The sequence below is a fragment of the Microtus ochrogaster genome, unplaced genomic scaffold, assembly GCF_000317375.1.
Source record: "Microtus ochrogaster isolate Prairie Vole_2 unplaced genomic scaffold, MicOch1.0 UNK31, whole genome shotgun sequence".
In the NCBI taxonomy this organism is placed as follows: Eukaryota; Metazoa; Chordata; class Mammalia; order Rodentia; family Cricetidae; genus Microtus; species Microtus ochrogaster.
Genome location: NW_004949129.1, coordinates 889,045 through 907,466, shown reverse-complemented (window position 1 = coordinate 907,466; position 18,422 = coordinate 889,045). Strand labels below are relative to the sequence as shown.

General features: G+C 45.0%; 1 protein-coding gene across 2 annotated transcripts; it reads right to left on the bottom strand.

The window, feature by feature from the left end:
• Window positions 1-261: 261 nt before the first annotated feature.
• Krt23 (keratin 23) lies at window positions 262-15,333 on the bottom strand. Of its 2 annotated transcripts, none has more exons than XM_005368241.3 (8): window positions 14,915-15,333; window positions 8,731-8,813; window positions 7,742-7,898; window positions 4,766-4,927; window positions 4,560-4,682; window positions 3,018-3,238; window positions 2,084-2,115; window positions 262-405 (listed from the first exon to the last, which is right to left on the bottom strand). In XM_005368241.3, the coding sequence occupies exons 1-8, from the start codon at window positions 15,308-15,310 to the stop codon at window positions 311-313; spliced, it is 1,269 nt and encodes a 422-aa protein (XP_005368298.1). In that variant the 5' UTR covers window positions 15,311-15,333; the 3' UTR covers window positions 262-310. The 2 variants fall into 2 exon arrangements, with proteins under 2 accessions (XP_005368298.1, XP_013209618.1); XM_013354164.1 differs by lacking the exon at window positions 14,915-15,333 and adding an exon at window positions 9,210-9,389.
• Window positions 15,334-18,422: the final 3,089 nt, after the last annotated feature.

Sequence of the window (18,422 nt, the reverse complement as noted above, 5' to 3'; positions counted from 1 at the left end):
CTTGTCTGGTGACGTAAGAAAAGACAGGATGCAACCTGTATGGAGGTTTATTAGTTACAAACCAGATGCACATTGATGGGCCCCTGCGAGAGCAGGAGAGTAGAGCCTTAATTTATAAACTTCTTCTTTAACTCAAAGATTCCAGCAATATGTTAAGAGCATTATGGGAAGTGAGGTGAGACCATTACGGAGAAAAGTTTCTGGAATCCGAAAACTCCAAGGATTCCCAGTGAGACTCACCCATTAGCGTCTAGGCAAGGATTTTCCACTGGGGAACAAGGCTTTTACAATGGCCAGAGACTTACTGGCCTCACACATGCTTTTGGATCTCATTCACTTGAGAAAGAACTATTCTTCCATTGATGCTTTCTTGAGTGATGGCCTTGATCATTGAAGTTGCAGATCCTGAGGGAAAGAGTGTACCAAAAAGTCACTGCCAGGCTCCCCCCACCCTGTGAACTGTGTTCATGTTCACTTCCAAGCCCCCGCAGGGTTCCTGTGTCTTGCAAAATGCTCACTCTGCTGCAGGGAGAAAGGATCTTAGCATGAAGGAAACCCCCACTTCCTCCAGAAAGCAAAGGCCTCTGAACATTGCCAGTTTCTGGAGATCTGGAGCCTGGTGCAGAAGCTGACCTCTGGTCAGCAGCTCTTGAGAAGCGTTTTCTACTCACGAGGACTCTGCGGCTCTTCACCACAGATAGTGAGTTTACAGAGCATTTCATGTCATGCAGGACATGTTGTTTTAAGTTCTAGAAGCATGGCATGGATGGGGAGAAGCCAGAACACTTCACTGTTTCAAAGACATCTTCTCTTATTTGAATAAGCGCTTTGCTGAAACATTAATAAACTGGTTCTAGGCCACAGGGAAGAATGGAAACTATTAATATAGGTATAAGGGGAAATGCAAAAATCAAATGAAAAATCAAGTCCCTTGCAAAGTACACAGTTGATCAAGTACTGGGCTACCCACCCCCGGGTATAGTTAAGGAGTTTTGAACCATCTGTCTAATTTTGCAGAAACAGGGTAGTTAGGCCAGCTGCTCTGGAATGGTTAGCTCAACTCAGATTCTCTGAATCTCTAATGCCTTAAATAATTTTATTAAAAACTGAATCAGAAAGTGATGCATAACCTACATGCCTGTGTCCCGAACTTATCTATTGTATATTCATGATAATCTGAGAAAACATGATTCCTGGGTCAAAAATGTGAGAACATTGAATTGGGCAAAGTAAAAACTTTGGTTGTTTTTCTCTTTCCTGTCCCCTTTCTTCCTCGCAGAAGTGTTTGCTCTGTCTCTAGGACACCGTGAGACAGCAGGTCTACCCAAGAGAAGAAAACGTGTGTGTCTCGTTTCCCACCTCATCTGGCTTCGCACCACATAGGTCGCTCTCTACTCAAATCTCACCGGTAGCCCTGCTTTTCCACAGAGTCAGGTTTGGGAACTGATGCGATGCTATTTCCTAGGGCTCTAAGGGACAGACTTCATCATTCAGGAGAGACAGAACGCTCTCAACCATCACTTGAATCTGTGTTCTCTTGCAAAGAGCTTGCATAGACAAGCTGAACCTCCCTTATTCAAAATCTCCAAGTCCCAAATGATCCAAATTCTCAAGCTTTTGGAGACATGATGCTATGAGGAGGACATTATACACTCCAAGACTTTACTTCATACAAAAGTTATTTCATATATTGTTATATATTATACATATAATATATGTTATAATGCGGTCTGTATATAGGCTACGTATGCATGAGATATAACTGAACTTCATGTTTAGTGTCGGGTTCCATCCTCAAGATATCTCATTGTGCACATTAAAATATATAGTAAAAAACCCCATTCAAACTCCTAATTCATTTATTCCTAAGTTCTTTGAATAAGAGCTACTCAGTTACAGCTCTACTGATAACATAACCAGGGTTCACTTTTTTTTCTGTGGCTTCTAACTTGTTAACTTAGTTGAAGATTTCTTTCTGGTCATCTGGGAGGAAAATAAAAATTGAGCTCAGGACATTTGGGAGCTGAGTAAGAATTCTGGCAAATGTAGGCAATGTTGGACAGTGAAACAGGGGCTCTTTTACCTTTTGTTCCTGACTCCGGTCCATCCATTGTCCTATGGAGGCAAGAGAGAAAGATGGAAAGTCACCTTAGCAATCATCAGCTCTTGACTCCTTTTCTTGCGTGTTACTTTTCAGCTCTTTAGGGAGGGTAGTTGAGCCTGGTACATGCAAGATTATGAGTTTGTGGAGGCTAGCTGGGTCCCTCAGAGGAGAGGACCACCCCCTAGACGTTCTGGAGTCAGGGAATTCTCCCAAGTTTTTCTATCTCTCTTTCTAGGGCCCTGCAGACTTTGCCTCATGGGTCTCAGTTTGGACCCATGAGATACTCAGACTGCTCATAGTTTCACCCAGCCACATTTTATTTATATACTTGGACAAAAAACTTCTGGCCCATTTGTCGGGCCATAGAGCACGTGCGGACCTCTTCATGGCTAGTATCCCCTTGGATGGTCGGAAGCATTAGTTTGAAAATCTTGACTGTCTTAGGAATGTTTCTCTGCTGTTATACTTGGACAAAAAACTTCTGGCCCATTTGTCGGGCCATAGAGCACGTGCGGACCTCTTCATGGCTAGTATCCCCTTGGATGGTCGGAAGCATTAGTTTGAAAATCTTGACTGTCTTAGGAATGTTTCTCTGCTGTTAGTTTAAAACATTTCCTCTGACTTTTGTGTTTTATTTCTGAGCTCAAATTGTATGACCTCTATTGGAGAAACACAGTAGTCAAATCTTTTTGCCCTTCTGCCGTCCCTGCTTGGAGTCAATACTTTATTAACTGATCTGAGTGCAGGGAGAACCAGCCTTTTAGCTCATATTTGATGAGAGACACAATTGAGGAATATTCCAGAAAACAATTAGCCTTTCTCTTTAGAGCCACTGTGGCCTAGACCCCGGGGAGAATGCGTTCCCATGTACAAGAGCATCATGTCCAGCATGTTCCATCCACAACCGCCTTACCCTTCAAGGTCTCCCTCCAGGAGCTGGCGGTAGGTGGCGATTTCCTTCTCTAGGTGAGTTTTGATGCCCAGCAACACTTTGTGTTCATTGTTCTGACGCTCCAGGTCTTGGCGTAGCTGCATCAGCTCCTCCTCATAGTGGGAGATGATCTGCTGCATGTCCTGGAGGCGGCAGGAATATCGAGTCTGCGTCTCTGTCAGCATGTTTTCCAAAGCAGATTTCTGAAAGAGGCAAGGAAGGGCCCATTCACTAGTCCACTGGGGACCTTGGCAACATGGGCTTGTTCAGTGTCGACTTTTCCCCACCACTCTGCTAGGTGTCTTGAGAAACAGGCTGACTTACAGAGTTGGGACTTTGAGTTGGTGCTGGCATGTCTGGTGCTATGTTTGGGCATAAAGCCATTGTGTGAGGGAGCTCATGACAATTCCACTGCCTTCTAGAACTGTTAGTTTACTCTACCCACTGGGGATCGAACACAGGCTCCCTGGCTCTGAACCATTCCTAATGTTTCTTTTTTATCTCTGGTTGGATGAAAAACTCCAGAAGGGAGAGACTGCATCCTCAGAGAGCAATTTGATACAGGGATGCTATGTGCAGTTGGACTAAAGATGAACAATGATCACTTTTTAGGATAAATATGCCCACAACCATTATCCCCCTATAACACCGAACATTCCTATCTACGTAAAAATGAGTTAGCTGCTGATCTTAAATTCATATGATAGCTGAGTGTCCAGTTGTTCGGTGAATCTAGTCTTGGTCTTCAGTGATAATTTCAGCACTGACAGGTGGCCATTTTTGAGGATGTTCTGAAACTTCAGAATGAAACCTCTCAGCTAGGGTTGAAATCAAGTTCTCATGTTGTTTGGATTTACCACCTGCATTTCTGTACCATATTACTTTAAACTGAAGGAGAAAAATCCCAATTGTATTACCTATTTACACTATATGCAGGGAATTGCCTGATAGATTACACACAACAAGCTCTGGGAGCAGCATTCGTGTACGGCATCTTAAACCAGGATGAAGATAGACATGGCTTAGCCTCAAGAACATATGCAGGATAGTGGGTGATATGTTATATGTATAATAAATAGAGCATTCCACTGGAGTCAGCAAGGGCTAAATTTGCCACTCATCACGCTAGTGCCGGAATGTCTGTCTATTGGGATTTGGGGAACACACCGGTTATAAGTGGAGTGAGAACTGGTAGACAGTATGAGGGGGGAGAGGTGTCCAGCATCCACCATCCCTGAAATCACAGTTTCACCACCAATAGCTCACTAGTTGTGTGCCCTTTGTCAACTTCATTCACTGTCTGGAGCTTGGGTTTCCTTATCTTTAGAACGAAAGGGCTAAGACCTACCCAGAAAGGTGAATATAATGTGATTAACAGCATTGGGCATAATGAGCCACTCACCACTCACTCAGAGTCTAGCTGTGTTTCCACACTCTGCACACATGGCTCATCACGAACAACTGGGATGGACAGTGGAGAATGAGAGAAGTCCAAGGAGACTGGGGACCTGGGGCTCAACTCACCCTGCTGTGCTGTGCCCGCAGGTCAATCTCTAGGGCCTGGAACGTTCGCCTCAGCTCATGGATGTCATTTTGGTTGCCCCGTACGGGTGCCAGGCTGGCCGCCTCCTGGGACGTGGTTGCTGACTGTGAACCAAGCATAAGCAAATGCGTTGGTGTGGTGACGTGTGGCCGTGGAAGGCTTGGGAGGTCAGGTCACTTTCCTTTACCTGCTCTCTAAACCAGGTGTCCAGCTCTTGGTGTTTCTTCTTTATTATTTGCTCATATTCCTGCCTCATGTCTTCCAGGACCTTAATGAGATCTTCCCCTGGAGTGGTGTCCACCTTCACGTTGACCTTGAAGTCACTTGGCAGATGATTCTCCTCCATTTCCTGTTTAATAACAGAGAATGACAGTGAAGTGGCCCATGGCCATCAGAAGGCTGGATGATTATGTTGATTGGCACTGGTACATTGTTCTATTTATATGGTTTCCACTCTCGCTTCATAGTTATTACGAATTGATTATTGGTGGGGCAGCTTCATAGTTATTACGAATTATTAACCATTGTGTGCGAATTCTCTAAAACTTTATAAAGACTAACATAACACATGTCCTATGGTTTGGGGACTAAGTGTCTCCCCTGCAAAGGGCCGTGTGCTGAGGGCTTGATTCTCAGCCAATAGCATTTTCTTGGTTGCTTTGGGAAGCTTCAGGAGGTGGAGCTTTGCTGGTGGGTCCCAGTGGGTGGGTTAATGGAGAGAGCTTATCCCTGGCCCCATCCTATCTGCTATTTCTTGTTAGCTATGAAGTGAAGAAAGTCTTTTGTCCTATACTCCTGTTGCGTGGGCCCAGTAGCCATGGATTGAGCCTCTGAAACTGAGCAAAACTCCGTTTCCCAGTCCTTAAGGTGTTCCTGTCAGAGTCATAGGAATGAGAAATAGCACACTCAGAAAACCTGGGAACTTGTATAGGGGCGTCCTCACCTCCTGAAGGACAGAGAGGAGCAAGATAGAGAAGGAGAGAGAGAGAGAGAGAGAGAGAGAGAGAGAGAGAGAGAGAGAGAGAGAGGAGAGAATAGAGGGAGAAGGGGGAGGGAAAAGAAGAGAGGAGGAGAGGGAGAAGGGGTTGGGGAAGAGAGAGAAAAAAGAAGAGAGAGAGAGGGAGGGAGGGGGAGGGAGGGAGAGAGCGCTCACCTGTGCAGGAACAAATACTCACAAGGACCCACCCCTTGCATTCTACTTCCTCCCTATGTATTCCACCTCCCAAAGTCCCATGAATGGGGACAGAGCATTCAAAGCCCAAACCGGCAGAGGACAATTCGTGTTCAAACTATAACAACACATAGTCAGATGGTTTCTTTGATTTAATACCTTGGTTGAGAATATTCCAGAAACAATTACATGTCTGAAGCAAATAGACTCCTTTATAGCAAATATTCTTTGCTAATGTGTCTATGTATTTAAGTGGCCAACATTTTCAGGTCTAGGCCAAAGCTTTGGGGAAGCGGTTAGTTCAGGAACCAAAAGTCAGACGTTAGAGAGATTTTTAAAATGCCGTGCCTTATGCTTCATGGAAACCAAGTGGCCACAGGAAAGGTGTGACTAGCGATCACTGTCTAGACAGCTATTCAGAAACCTAGCTCTGATATTTAGAAGCAACTGGGTTTGCCCAACACGTTTTTATGCCCTTTTGTTAGTCTCAGGGACTTAATATGAATGACAGGTATTTTTGCAGTTCAGTTACATGCTTCTGTAGCTGAGGATTCTTGAGTTTTGCATTTTAGCATCCTCTTTCTACCATTGTCCTTGCTTTCTGCACATGACCAATGAAGGAAGCTTGCTCTCACATTTACTCTCTATCTTTGCCTCTGCTTCTTTCAATGCATGTGTTCATACATGTGTGTAAATACATGTACCCAGTGCAAATGCATTTAGAGGCCAGAGGTTGCCCTCCACCTTATTTTTGGGTCTCTCAATGAACATAAAACTCTGCAATCTGGCAATACAGGATGACTAGTCAACTCCAGGCATCCCCCTGTCTCTGTTTTTTCTATGGCTGGGGTGACAGGCACATGCCCCCACACCAGGGTTTTTTTATGTGTGTGCTGGGGGGGGGGGTTTGAATTTACATCCTTAGCTTCCGTAGCAAGCACTGTACTGACTGAGCTTTCCTCCCAGTCCCACTTAATTATTATAGTTTTGCATCTTTAAGTGCATCCTGTGCACACATGTGTGCAAGCATGTCTGCATGTATATGTGCACATTCATGTTCATATGTATGGTACCTCAATGCTGATGCTATCAGTCTTCCTTCACTGTTAATGTTGGAGACCCCTCTGTATGCCTTGATTACGATTAATGAATAAAGAAACTGCCTTGGCCTGTTGATAGGGCAGAACTTAGGTAGGCGGGAAAACTGGACTGAATGCTGGGAGGAAGAAGGTGGAGTTGGAGAGATGCCATGGATCCCCCGGAGAGAGATGCTGGGAATTTTACCAGGTAAGTCACTGCCACTGGCAATACACAGATTAATAGAAATGGGTTAAATTAAGATGTAAGAATTAGCCAATAAGAAACTAGAGCTAATGGGCCAAGCAGTGATTTAATTAATACAGTTTCTGTGTGGTTATTTCGGGGCTAAGCTAGCCGGGCGGCCAGGTCGAACAAGTGGGCCTTCCCTGCAACACACTGTTATCCACTTTTTTATTTTATTGAGTCAGGGTCTCTTGCTGAACCCAGAGCTCATTCATTTGGTTAGTGTTAGTCAGCCAGGTTTTCCTGTGGATCCAATCTCTGGCCCCCCAGTTCCGGGATTACAGGAAGCACCACATCTGCCTAGGGGGCTTTGGGGATCCAAACCGTGATCCTTATGTTTAACTAGCAAACACTATCCCCACTGAGGCATCTTCCCAGTCCTGATTCTTAACAGTATTATACTAATGAGTCAGGGAAGCCAGTGTGTGATAACAAATTTCTACTATTATTACGTTGTTGCCAGTTCCTGTTCATTATCATGGTACTAGGTTACATCTGACATCTAAGAAGATAACCGTTGAAATTAGAAAGAACTCGATGTTTCTATGGTTCCGTATGAGGGACACTGGAACTGGCACTCAGGTGGTGGCCTCATCTGTTACTATGGGGTCACCCTGGAATGGTGAAGTTAGGGGCAGACCTGGTTCCCAGGAGCCCAGGGCATCCCACCTGCTCATGGCGCTTCTTCATGAGGATGAGTTCCTTTCTCATTCCCTCCACCTCCTGTTCCAGGTCTGTCGTGACAATGGTCAGATCATCCAAGGTCTTTCGGAGGCTCTCGACTTCAATTTCCAACTCCTTCTTAAAGGAGTGTTCACTTTCAAACCTTTGGTGAGAGAGGTGGGGTTAGAACACTCCTGCTGTTGGAAGGCCGTGGGCTTGGCCAGAGTCCACGTGGGTTGAGAAGGGGCTTTCTTACTTTCCAGGTGGAAGTAAGAGGCATGCAGGACATCATCAGCCATTGAAACGTTGAAACAGGACATATACAGGGGTATAGAACATTGTTCCATGCTGTGCTTGTCTGTGTTGGTGACTCGGTGCCTCCTTTTAAATGCAGTACAGAAGAGAACACGCACAGACCTGGATCTGCCACTTAGCTTTGTTACCCACCGGTATCTTGCATATTTGCTTCATCTAGATTTATTGCTGAAACTTTTTTTTTGGTGGTAGCTGGTAGTTCATTTATTTTTGGGATAAGGTCTTGCTAAGTAGCTCAGGATGCTGTTGAACTCAATATGTACCCCAAGTTGCTCTCAAATGCACCACCCTGCTGCCTCTACAAGAGCTTCCAAGAGCTGAGATTGCAAGCATGCACCAATATACATGGCTCATGGCTGAAAATGTTCAAAGCAAATTATGGACATTATGGCATTTGAACCCTAACTGCACCAGAGTGCATCTAATAAAAAAAGATATTTTTTTTCTGCATAAGTACAAACAAAATTACCATCCCTAAAATTAAAAGTTTTTTTAATAGAGTCTGATTCTTAATTCATATTCAGATCTTCACATGCTTTCATGCGCACTTTATATCTGGCTTATTTAAATTGCACAGGACTCTCGCTGTGCCCTTTTAAGTATAATCCAGTAAGATTTTGGCAGCCGGTTGCAGCAGGCCGAGCTTCCCTTTTGTGGAACTCTGTGAAGAAGGGACTTACTTGGTGTTGAAGTCATCCACTGCCATCCTGGCATTGTCAATGAGCACAACAATTTGAGCGTTGGTCATCTTACTTTCCACAATCTGTAAAATAGGTACGGTAAAAATTAGTCCAGAGGAACAGATCCACCCATGACAGCTGCGTGTCTAAGCTCCAGTTTTCTCTGCCAGAAGCTTGCAGCACAGACAATATCCTTTTCCTTCTTGAAACTTCTATTTATTTATTTAGCAGAATGGTAAGACTCAAGTGAAAAACACAGAAAGAATATGTCTGCTGTTGGTTTCTGTGTCTTTTTATTCATTCCTCTTTCTCCCCTTCTTTTCTTTATTGTTATTGCTATTACTATTATTATTTAACCCACTAAGCCCAATTAGTGCTATCCAATCCCTCCCCCAAAGAAAAATAACTCTCTCTCTTCAAGTAGTCTCTGACTGCCAGTAGCTCCTCAGCTAGGGGTGGGGCTCATGATCCCGTTTCACCTGTGCTGGAAGTTTTAACTGGCTTGGTCTCATGCAGGTCTCGTGAAGGTACCATGGCTGCTGTGAGTTCCTGTGTGCTGAAGCGGTGGTCATGCTTCTCAAATGCGGAGCGTTTCACATCTCTCCTCCCCATCCTCTGCCTTTCGCATTCTCTCTGCCCTCTTTCAGTGTTCCCCGTGCCTCGGGGAGCAGGGCAGACAGAAATAGATGCCCTGTCTCTATCTGGGCATCCGCAGTTGTTTGTTCTCAGCAATGCGGACAGTTAGGAGTCTCTGCTAGCTCTATCCATTGTGGCAAGAAGCTTCTCTTACGAGACTGAGAACAGCACAAGTTTATCTAGCTCTTTGACAGGCTGGGGTTGATGTGACCACTGGAGGAGTGAAGTGGGGTAAAAAGATAGAAACTTTCAGGCAGTGAGAAATTGACCCCGTTTCCTTACATCAAATGTGGGCCCTTTTTCCATTCATAATGTCCTGTAGAACCAATTGCTCAGACAAACAGCTCCAATGGGTGTATTTTTTTAAATGTAAATAAAACTTATGGACCGCGCCTCTTGGCAATGCCTTCCAGTTGTCTAGTGACGTGAACACGACTCAGTGTTTTGCTTACAATCTGAAAGTGTTAGAGTTTGGGCAATAAGATTTTTTGTTTCAAAAGAAAGTGATGTGTGTGTGTGTGTGTGTGTGTGTGTGTGTGTGTGTGTGGTGTGTTTGCATGCATGTGCCCATGCGTGGGCTTCAGAAGGACAGAGGAGGACCTCAAGTGTCCCGCTCTGTCACTACTTTCCTTATTCCTTTCAGCCAGGGTTTCTTACTAAACCTGGAGTTCGGGTGGTGACCAGCACCCTCAGCAATCCTCCTGTCCCCCACTTCTCCCGACTAGTCCTGGGGCTACAGGTATGCATAGTTATTACTGGCTTTTGACATGAAGGTTGAGGATCCAAACCCAGGTCTTCAGGCTTGCACAGCAGTTGCTCTCTCCCACTGAACCATCCCCCAGCTTCTGGATTTTTCTTTCTGATTGTGACTATAGGGTGAGCCTAGGCAGTTTGGATGCTCACCTTACTAGACCTGGATGGAGGTGGGAGGTCCTTGGACTTCTCACAGGTCAGGGAATCCTGATTGCTCTTTGAGCTGATGAGGGAGGGGGACTTGATCGGGGAATGGGGAGGGAAATGTGAGGCGGGGGCGGGGAGGAGGCAGAAATCCTAAATAATTAAATAAATAAATAAATAAATATTTCCTAAAGTACAAGTGTTAGCTTCGATGTGTGTGATTCTTACACTTGACATAGTCACCCTTCCTCCATGATTGCTAATCTGAAATATGCTTCAGATAGTCATCATATAAAACAGTCATTATTATTTTGCCCAATGTGATGAGATCCACATATGTAAACTTCAGGAAGATGTATGCATTTGTAATATATTTGTGATGAGATTGCCTCTATGGAAGCTATTAAAACAAGAACTGAGTGAATTCTCTACCATCGAATGGTGCTACTTAACAAGTTTCTACAGCATTAAAGCCTCTAGCTAAAACTGGTCGCTAGATAGTCCCTTAAGTTTTATTCACATTAAAAAAACAAACACCCATTGGAGCTGTTTGTCCGAGCAGTTGGTTATACAGGACATTATGATTGGAGAAAGGGCCCACATTTGATGTGGGGAAACAGGGTCAATTTCTCACTGTCTGAAAGTTTCTATCTTGTGTATGAAGCATTGTGACAGAGTAGAAACTGTAGCATTGCTTTGGCCTGACTTCCTTCCCCATCAGGCCACATCCTGCCCGTGTGCTTCAGTCCCATCATTACAATAAGGGGCTTGGATTAATTATAAACAGGAGATCCTTGCTTTAAGCTTTCTCAAAGCAGCTGGAGTCACAGAACCCTGTGGCATTCCCATTGTATTTGTACAGCTAATCCTTTTATTTAGAGAGAATTTTTCTTAAGGCAAAGCTCTTCCTTAACACAAAGGTGCCTTTTAAAACCCTGGTCCTATTTAAAGCTTCACCAAGGACTCGGAATTTGGTCCTGTGAATGCACAATGCAGCCTTCACAAGCCGGGGGGAATGCTGGGCTTGGTGCTCCGAGAGCAGGGCTGGGGTCCTGTCTTACGCATTAGCTGGCTGAGCCCATCAGAGACTCAGTTTCTGCATCCGTAAAATGGTGAAAACAGTAATAATGGCCACTCACCCATGCATTGTGAGGGTTTAGGAGATGGTAAATGAGATAATATTGCACACATACTTGTCATACTCCAGGGATTCTGGAAGGTTCATTGAATTTTGCCCTGAAAGTGAAAACTGCAGGTCCATCCTGGCTGATTGCCCACAGTGCTGCTTTATGGCATTTTCACCAGAATTCTCCCTTCTAGGCTTCTTATTCCTGGTATTATTTACTCATGCAAAGTAAAAGTAACTCCATCCCCAAAGCTCAGCACCCTGAGCACCTTCTTCCTCGTGCACCGAGTGACTGTGGTCATCCACACTACTGGGCTGGTTAGCAGCCCTACAACGCACACATCAAAACCAGACGAGTAAAAACTCACTTATTTGACTTTTTGACTTATTTGACTTTTCCAAGTTAAAGTGATCACTTCTCCTTTGAGAAGCCAACATCAAGTATGTAATTCCTCCCCAGCCAGCATTCTTGCGGTCCATGTGAGTAAGGCCTTGGAGTGTACGTGGCGTAAAGCACATGTAGGGTGGATGATGTAGCTCAGTTTGCAGCATGGGCTCAAAACCCAGCACTGCATAAATGAAACATTATGGCACATTCCTGAAATCCCAGCACAGGAGAGGTGAAGACAGGAGGATCAGGAGTTCAAGATCATCCTCAGATACATAGTGAGTTCAAGGCCAATCTGGGCTACATGGAAACCAATTTTCTCTCTCCTATCTATCTATCTATCTATCTATCTATCTATCTATCTATCTATCTATCTATCTATCATCTATCTATCTATCTATCTATCTATCTATCTATCTATCTATCTATCTATCTATCTATCTTTGTGTATTTATGTGCATGTGGCTGAGTGTATATATGTGTGCACACAGAAGCCTAAAGAGAACAGAGAGGCCATTGGATCCCCTGGAACTGGGGTTGCAGATGGTTGTGAGCCATCTTGTGAGGTCTGGGAACTAAACTTAGGTCCTCTGCAAGGACTGTAAATCCTCTTAACCATGGAGCCATCTCTCCAGCACCTACATCTCATATTTGAAACTTCTCACTGTTTGGGTTTACGATGCAGCCATTATTTCTGAGACTTCCTTCATTGTCATAAATGGATTGGGATGGATTGAGAAATAGTATATGAGGCATAGATTTTTAAACTGTATGTTGTAATAATTGTCTCGATTCTCCCCAAGGCCCTGAGTTCATTCTTTGAAAAAAATCTAGTTAGTGTGTTAGCATAGTATCATTGCCCCAAGGCATGTAATCTCCTACTCAGTACAGGCAAGTAGACAATTTGACCATGCTCCCAAATGTCACGTGCTGAGAATCACCAGGGAGTTCCTATGGCTGTGTCCAATTCTGTGTTTTGAAAGGTTTGGAATCACTTTTGAACTGCATTTCTCCCAGACTTTTGGAGTAGCACTTAACGTTACAAAATGAGGGGAAAATGTTGTATTTACTCAGAATATTTCAACAGGACCCAGGGAGAGCAAGCCCCAGAGGACTGAGGCACCTTTGAGGACCTCAGTTGCAAACAGGGGAAGTCAGGAATGACAGACAACCTCGACCTTCAAGAGTGACACCCTTCCAAAGCAGAGAAAGTGAAACATCCAAAGTACGGTCTAGAAAAACTTGAACCTTGACCGATTTGTCTTCAGAATCCAGAGTTCTGGCCTGGCAGAGAGTGGGCTGGCTGCCCATCCTCATAGCTGAATCCACTCATTTCCCCCTCTCATTTCTGTTCTAAGGGATTTAGAAAAGCAAGCCGAAAGGAAGTATCCAGTTTCAGTCTCTTGGTGTGGAAGCTGGGGATAAAAGTGTTTGCTCCGCAGAGATATATAAGAACTGAATGATACGTTCTGAACCACGGGTGGCATGAATAGTTCTGCCACCCTGCTGCCTCGTTCTGGAGAACAATACACACATTTCATCTTTGTACCAGGCTGGCGAGTTGGCACCATGCTGAAGTGGAGGCGGGATCATTTGAAAGAGACCCGAGTGAAAGTCCCACCTCTGCCTTTTGCTGGGGCCTTCGGGGGTTAGTTCACATTTTTTGAACTTGAATTTCCTAACAGCTGGTGTGAGAAGTAAGTCAGGTAATATAGATCAGTCCCACCGTTGCAGAAAGCCCTTGTTGTGTTTGACCCCCCCCCCCCCCGAAACCAGGTTAAAAGTGTAGATCTGGGCCTGGAGCACTTGTAACCAGCATGCTGGAGATCCCAGAGAGATGGACCCCCCCCGGGCTTGGCATACAGGAAGTGCCCACTATTGATTTCCTTCTCCTTCCTCCCTCTCCCTACTTGTCTCTGCTATTGGGATCCATGCTGTTGGGTCAGCTGTAGCCTGGTATTTCTTTGAGACCCACGCTCCTGGCTGACCATTGGCAAACATCATCTTTTCCCTCCGTTCTAAAGCCAAAGCAGCTTCGTTAAACGAAAAGCCCTGTGTGGATGTTGAGTCACCTTGTTTTCTTCACTAAGACAGCCGTGCACTCTGTAGTTAAGGCAATTACACACTCGGTTATTAGGCTGATTATTCAATAATTAGGGGTCATTACAAGGACAGATTTATGTTATCTTGATTGGTCCTTCCTACATTCAAGCAAAGATGGCTGAGTGTTGGGAAATAACATGGTATTCATATTGGAAGCCTGCGATGGCCTTTCCAGGGTAGGCTACCTCATGAGTTCACAGGGGTTTTCCTGGAACTCCTTCATACAAAGGGGAGGTGCGTAACTGTGAGATGCTTCCCTCTACTTGCCTCCAGACACCCCAGAAGGTGGGACCTTCGCTTTTTCGATGCCTGGTTGAGAAGCATGCTGTTTCTTGAAGCATATCTCCATAGTTAAACTGACTCTTATATTATCACTCCCCCCCACCCCCACAGCAATATGTCATTCTCAGAAGTGTGAGCAACTTTAACTTCTAGCAACTTCTAGAAAAATAGCCAAGGATGCCACAGTGGCATACCTGCTGGTGGAGTGTGACAGCTTTTTGGGCATGGTCTGCACCACAGTGTAACTCAGTCTTTTGTGGCTAGAGAGGCACACTGTCGCCAGGACGCTGAGGTGGAGTAGAACGGATGTCGTGAGAAAGTAAATTCTCCCCTGTGCCTTGTGTACCGAGGGTGCACCCTGCATACCAGCCCTTATCATCTCCCTGACGTTGCTGGATCTAAAGTGATACTGCACGGTGCCCAGCTGCCTGGCATTTCTAAGGCTTAGAGACTTTTTTTTTTAATGTTTTAAAGCATGCAGAAAACCAGGCAGTTTTGCTTTTTTTAAAAGACACTCGATAATAATTCTGAAATGTTTGCTGTCTTTACTTTCTATATTATTTATAGAGAGAAAACTAATTTTATAAACAAGTTTCCCCAAGTCCATGGTTAAGATATGACAGTAGGATTTACATGAGCAATACTTGAGACTTGAATTCTTTTGCTCTTTTCTCCTGGAACTGTCAGGTGAGCTGTTTTTTTTTTCCTCCCCCATCCTCCATGGTCAGCTTCAGAGTCTCTCAGTGTCTTACCTGCTCCTGAAGGTGGCTGATGTTTTCCTCATATTGGGAATAATCTTTTCTATTGCCAGGTTCTCTCTCCTGATGCCATTGTAGGATGCGACTTTCCAGCTTTGAATTGGCCTCCTCCAGAGCCCGTACCTTCTCCAGGTAGGTGGCCAGGCGATTGTTGAGGTTTTGCATGGTGGCCTTGCCATTTCCACCTAGTAGGGGACCGCCTCGTTCAGAGCCCCATGATCCTCCAGGAGGCAGGCAGCCTGGTGTAGTGAAGGAAAGGGAGATGCGGACACCCCCTGCGCCTCCATGGACGCTAGGGGTCCTGTGGAAGCTCCCAGACTGACTCCAGCTGCTTCCAAAGCCGTGGACAGAGGCCGAGTAGGTCTGGCTAAAGCCCTGGCTGGAGTTCATGGTTCCATCTGTGTATGGAGCAGGGCTGGACTCTCTGACACCACAGGACTGAGCTGCTCCAGACTGCCTGGGATGGTTTTATGCCCTTTGCTGTGGGAGTTTCCTCCTCTGACAACTGTACCGACAAGATCCTATCATTGTGCAATGTGTGTTTCCTCTTGGTCAATCCCGAGGTGCCCCTGGGCCAACACACTTTGCTGTTGTTGTTTAGAACCACATGAATATGCCGGCTCCCTCCTCCCTCCCAGTGGTAACCCGGAGGCGTGGCCCACGACATCGGGTGGGTAGCCTGCCATCTCAGGTGTCTTTCTAATCTTGCAGTGGAATTTTTCCAATGTACACTCACCCAAAAAAGGTCAGATTAAAGTCCACAGTTAAGACTATCTTGTGTAGTACAGATTTTCTTTTTAAAAACTAAACATTAATCAAGTATGCATGCGTGAGCGCGTGCGTGCGGTCTCTCTCTGTCTCTCTCTGTCTCTGTCTCTGTCTCTGTCTCTGTCTCTGTCTCTGTCTCTCTCTCCAGATAAACTCTCTACAGCCAGAGTAAGAAAGACGTATAAGGAAAGGTAGAGCCAGAACAAACCAGAATCTCAGGTCCTAGAAGAAACTGCTCCTGTGCAGGAGGAAATAGAGAGAGCACAGAATATCTGATTCCTTTGTGGCTCTTGCTGTTTGATGGAAAGTAATTTCAAAGGAATCGCTCTTCAGAACAAACCCTCAATTACAGTCGTAATTAATTAATGAATGACTGGCCTTCCGCTTCCAGGATGCCTTTCATCCCAGCACACCTCAAACAAAACCAAACAACCCAGCCTGTCCCTAGAATGTCCCTGGGCTCCAAGGAGAAATACAGCTTTGCTATGCTAATTGCTCAGCAGTTCTCTCTCTCTCTCTCTCTCTCTCTCTCTCTCTCTCTCTCTCTCTCTCTCTCTTTCCTTAAGTCTGCAGACCATTGGCTTGTATGTGACCTACAGCACAAACTGTGGAAACAGGAAGCCTGCCATGATTGTTTGATGAGATGGATGAATCTTTCTGCCAAGGTAAAGGTTGGGAATGAAAAGGATATAGTTTGGGGCACAGGCTGTGTGCTGCCCTTATTGGTGACCTGATTTAAAGAAGACTGAGAAACAAAATGTCAGGGTCTATGGAGATGGTTCAGTGGGTTAAGGGCCCTTTCTGTGCCAGCATGAGGACAAGAGTTCAAATCCCCAGAACCTACGTGAAAAGCCAGGTGGGATATTGCTGTTGTAACCTCGCCATTGTTGGAGTGGGAAGAGAGACAAAAAGATTTCTGGGGCTTGGTGGCCAACAGTCCATCTTTAGGTTCAGCAGAGACTGTCTCAGTGGAATAAGGTGGAGTGACAGAGTAAGACACCCAGTGTCCTTCACTGTATTTTGGTGTGTTCAATCTCCCACCACACAGACAATCATGCACCATATGCCACACATACACATAAAACAATAAATGAAGAAGAGACTTTGGCGTTACTATGCAATGCTACTAATTGCACAGATAAGGGGAAATGAGCCCAAAGGGGACCTGGGGAGGATGAACTTGGCGTTAGTGAAGCTACAGCAGGATTCTCCCTGCCACAGAGGGCTGTTGTCAGGCATGAAGAGGTCCTGTACAGGTCTTTTCCCATAATGGTAGTGGGCCTGCTCAGCCTCACAGACCTTGTTAATCCTATTGTTAGGAATTTTTCCTAACACGAGCTCTCTACAGACGCAAAATCCCAATCAATCCAAATCAAAACAGCATGGTACTGGCATAAAAACAGAGAATTTGACCAATGGAATAGAATAGAAGACCTGGATATTAACCCACAAAGCTATGAACATCTGATTTTTGACAAAGGAGCTAAAAGTATACAATGGAAGAAAGAAAGCATCTTCAACAAATGGTGCTGGCATAACTGGATGTCAACCTGTAGAAGAATGAAAATAGACCCATATCTATCACCATGCACAAAACTCAAGTCCAAATGGATTAAAGATCTCAACATCAATCTGAAGACACTGAACCTGAAAGAAGAGAAAGTGGGAAATAGTCTACAACATATGGGCACAGGAGACCACTTTCTACATATAACCCCTGTAGCACAGACAATAAGGGCAACATTGAATAAATGGGACCTCCTAAAACTGAGAAGCTTCTGTAAAGCAAAGGACACTGTCATTTAGACAAAAAACAAACCAAATTAAAAAATATCCAGGTTTAATGGGATTCCTGCGTTATCGGGTGGCCCCAAGGAGGAGCCGAGAGGCCTTGAAGGCGACCACCAGGAGGAAGGAAAAGAGACCACGTGTTCATCTTTTGGGAGTTCACTTAAATACCCTGGCATGCTGGGATTTGGAGTCCAGACCAATACAACTCCCAGGCCTGGGGGCTGGGGGCTATGCTCCCAACTTAACATTTATAACAGCAATTGATTGTTTCCAGGGAAAGGTTATAATTTGTTATCATTGTGTGTGTGTGTGTGTGTGTGTGTGTGTGTGTGTGTAGGGGGTGTGGGTACTGAGTATGGAACCCAGGACCAGACAAATGCTTTACTACTGACCTCAATGCCCAGGTATAACATACTTTGTAGACAAAGGATCAGGTGTTTGTAAAGGTGAGTGACTCAGAGTTATATGCAGGTACAGTGTAATTGAGTGCATGGCTTTGGCTTTTCCTCGGAAAGGTGGGTTCAGGGGTTATTTCCTTCCTTCATCATTTTCTGAATTCTCTGGAATGAATTTGATGCTCTGCTGGGAGGGAATGACCTCCTCTAGATCCAAGGTCTTCCAGGAGAATGGGCCACTCGGTATCTCTTCTCTTCTGCGGATGTTGGAAGCACCCACAGGATCCAGCTGTTTCCTGTGTTTAGTGAAGTTCATTCTTAACTCTTTCCGAACTTGAAGCAGGGTCTCATGTAGCTAAAGCTGACCTTAAATTTTCTATGTAGCTGAGGAGAATCTTGAACTTGTACTTCCGAGTCTCCCGTTTCCACCTCTTGAGTGCTGCTGTTATAGTCATGGGCCCTGCTACTCTTTTTATATGGATGGTACTGGGAATCACTCTCAGAGCTTCTTAGACAGTAGACAAACACTGCGCCAGCCACGCCAGTCC

Excerpts from the sequence above, each read along its gene's own strand:
- Krt23 (XM_005368241.3), bottom strand. The coding sequence starts at position 15,310 with ATGAACTCCAGCCAGGGCTTTAGCCAGACCTACTCGGCCTCTGTCCAC. Across the intron at positions 2,116-3,017 it reads CTGGAGGGAGACCTTGAAGG|GACAATGGATGGACCGGAGT; the intron begins GTAAGGCGGTTG and ends TTGCCTCCATAG. Across the intron at positions 406-2,083 it reads ACCGGAGTCAGGAACAAAAG|GATCTGCAACTTCAATGATC; the intron begins GTAAAAGAGCCC and ends TCTTTCCCTCAG.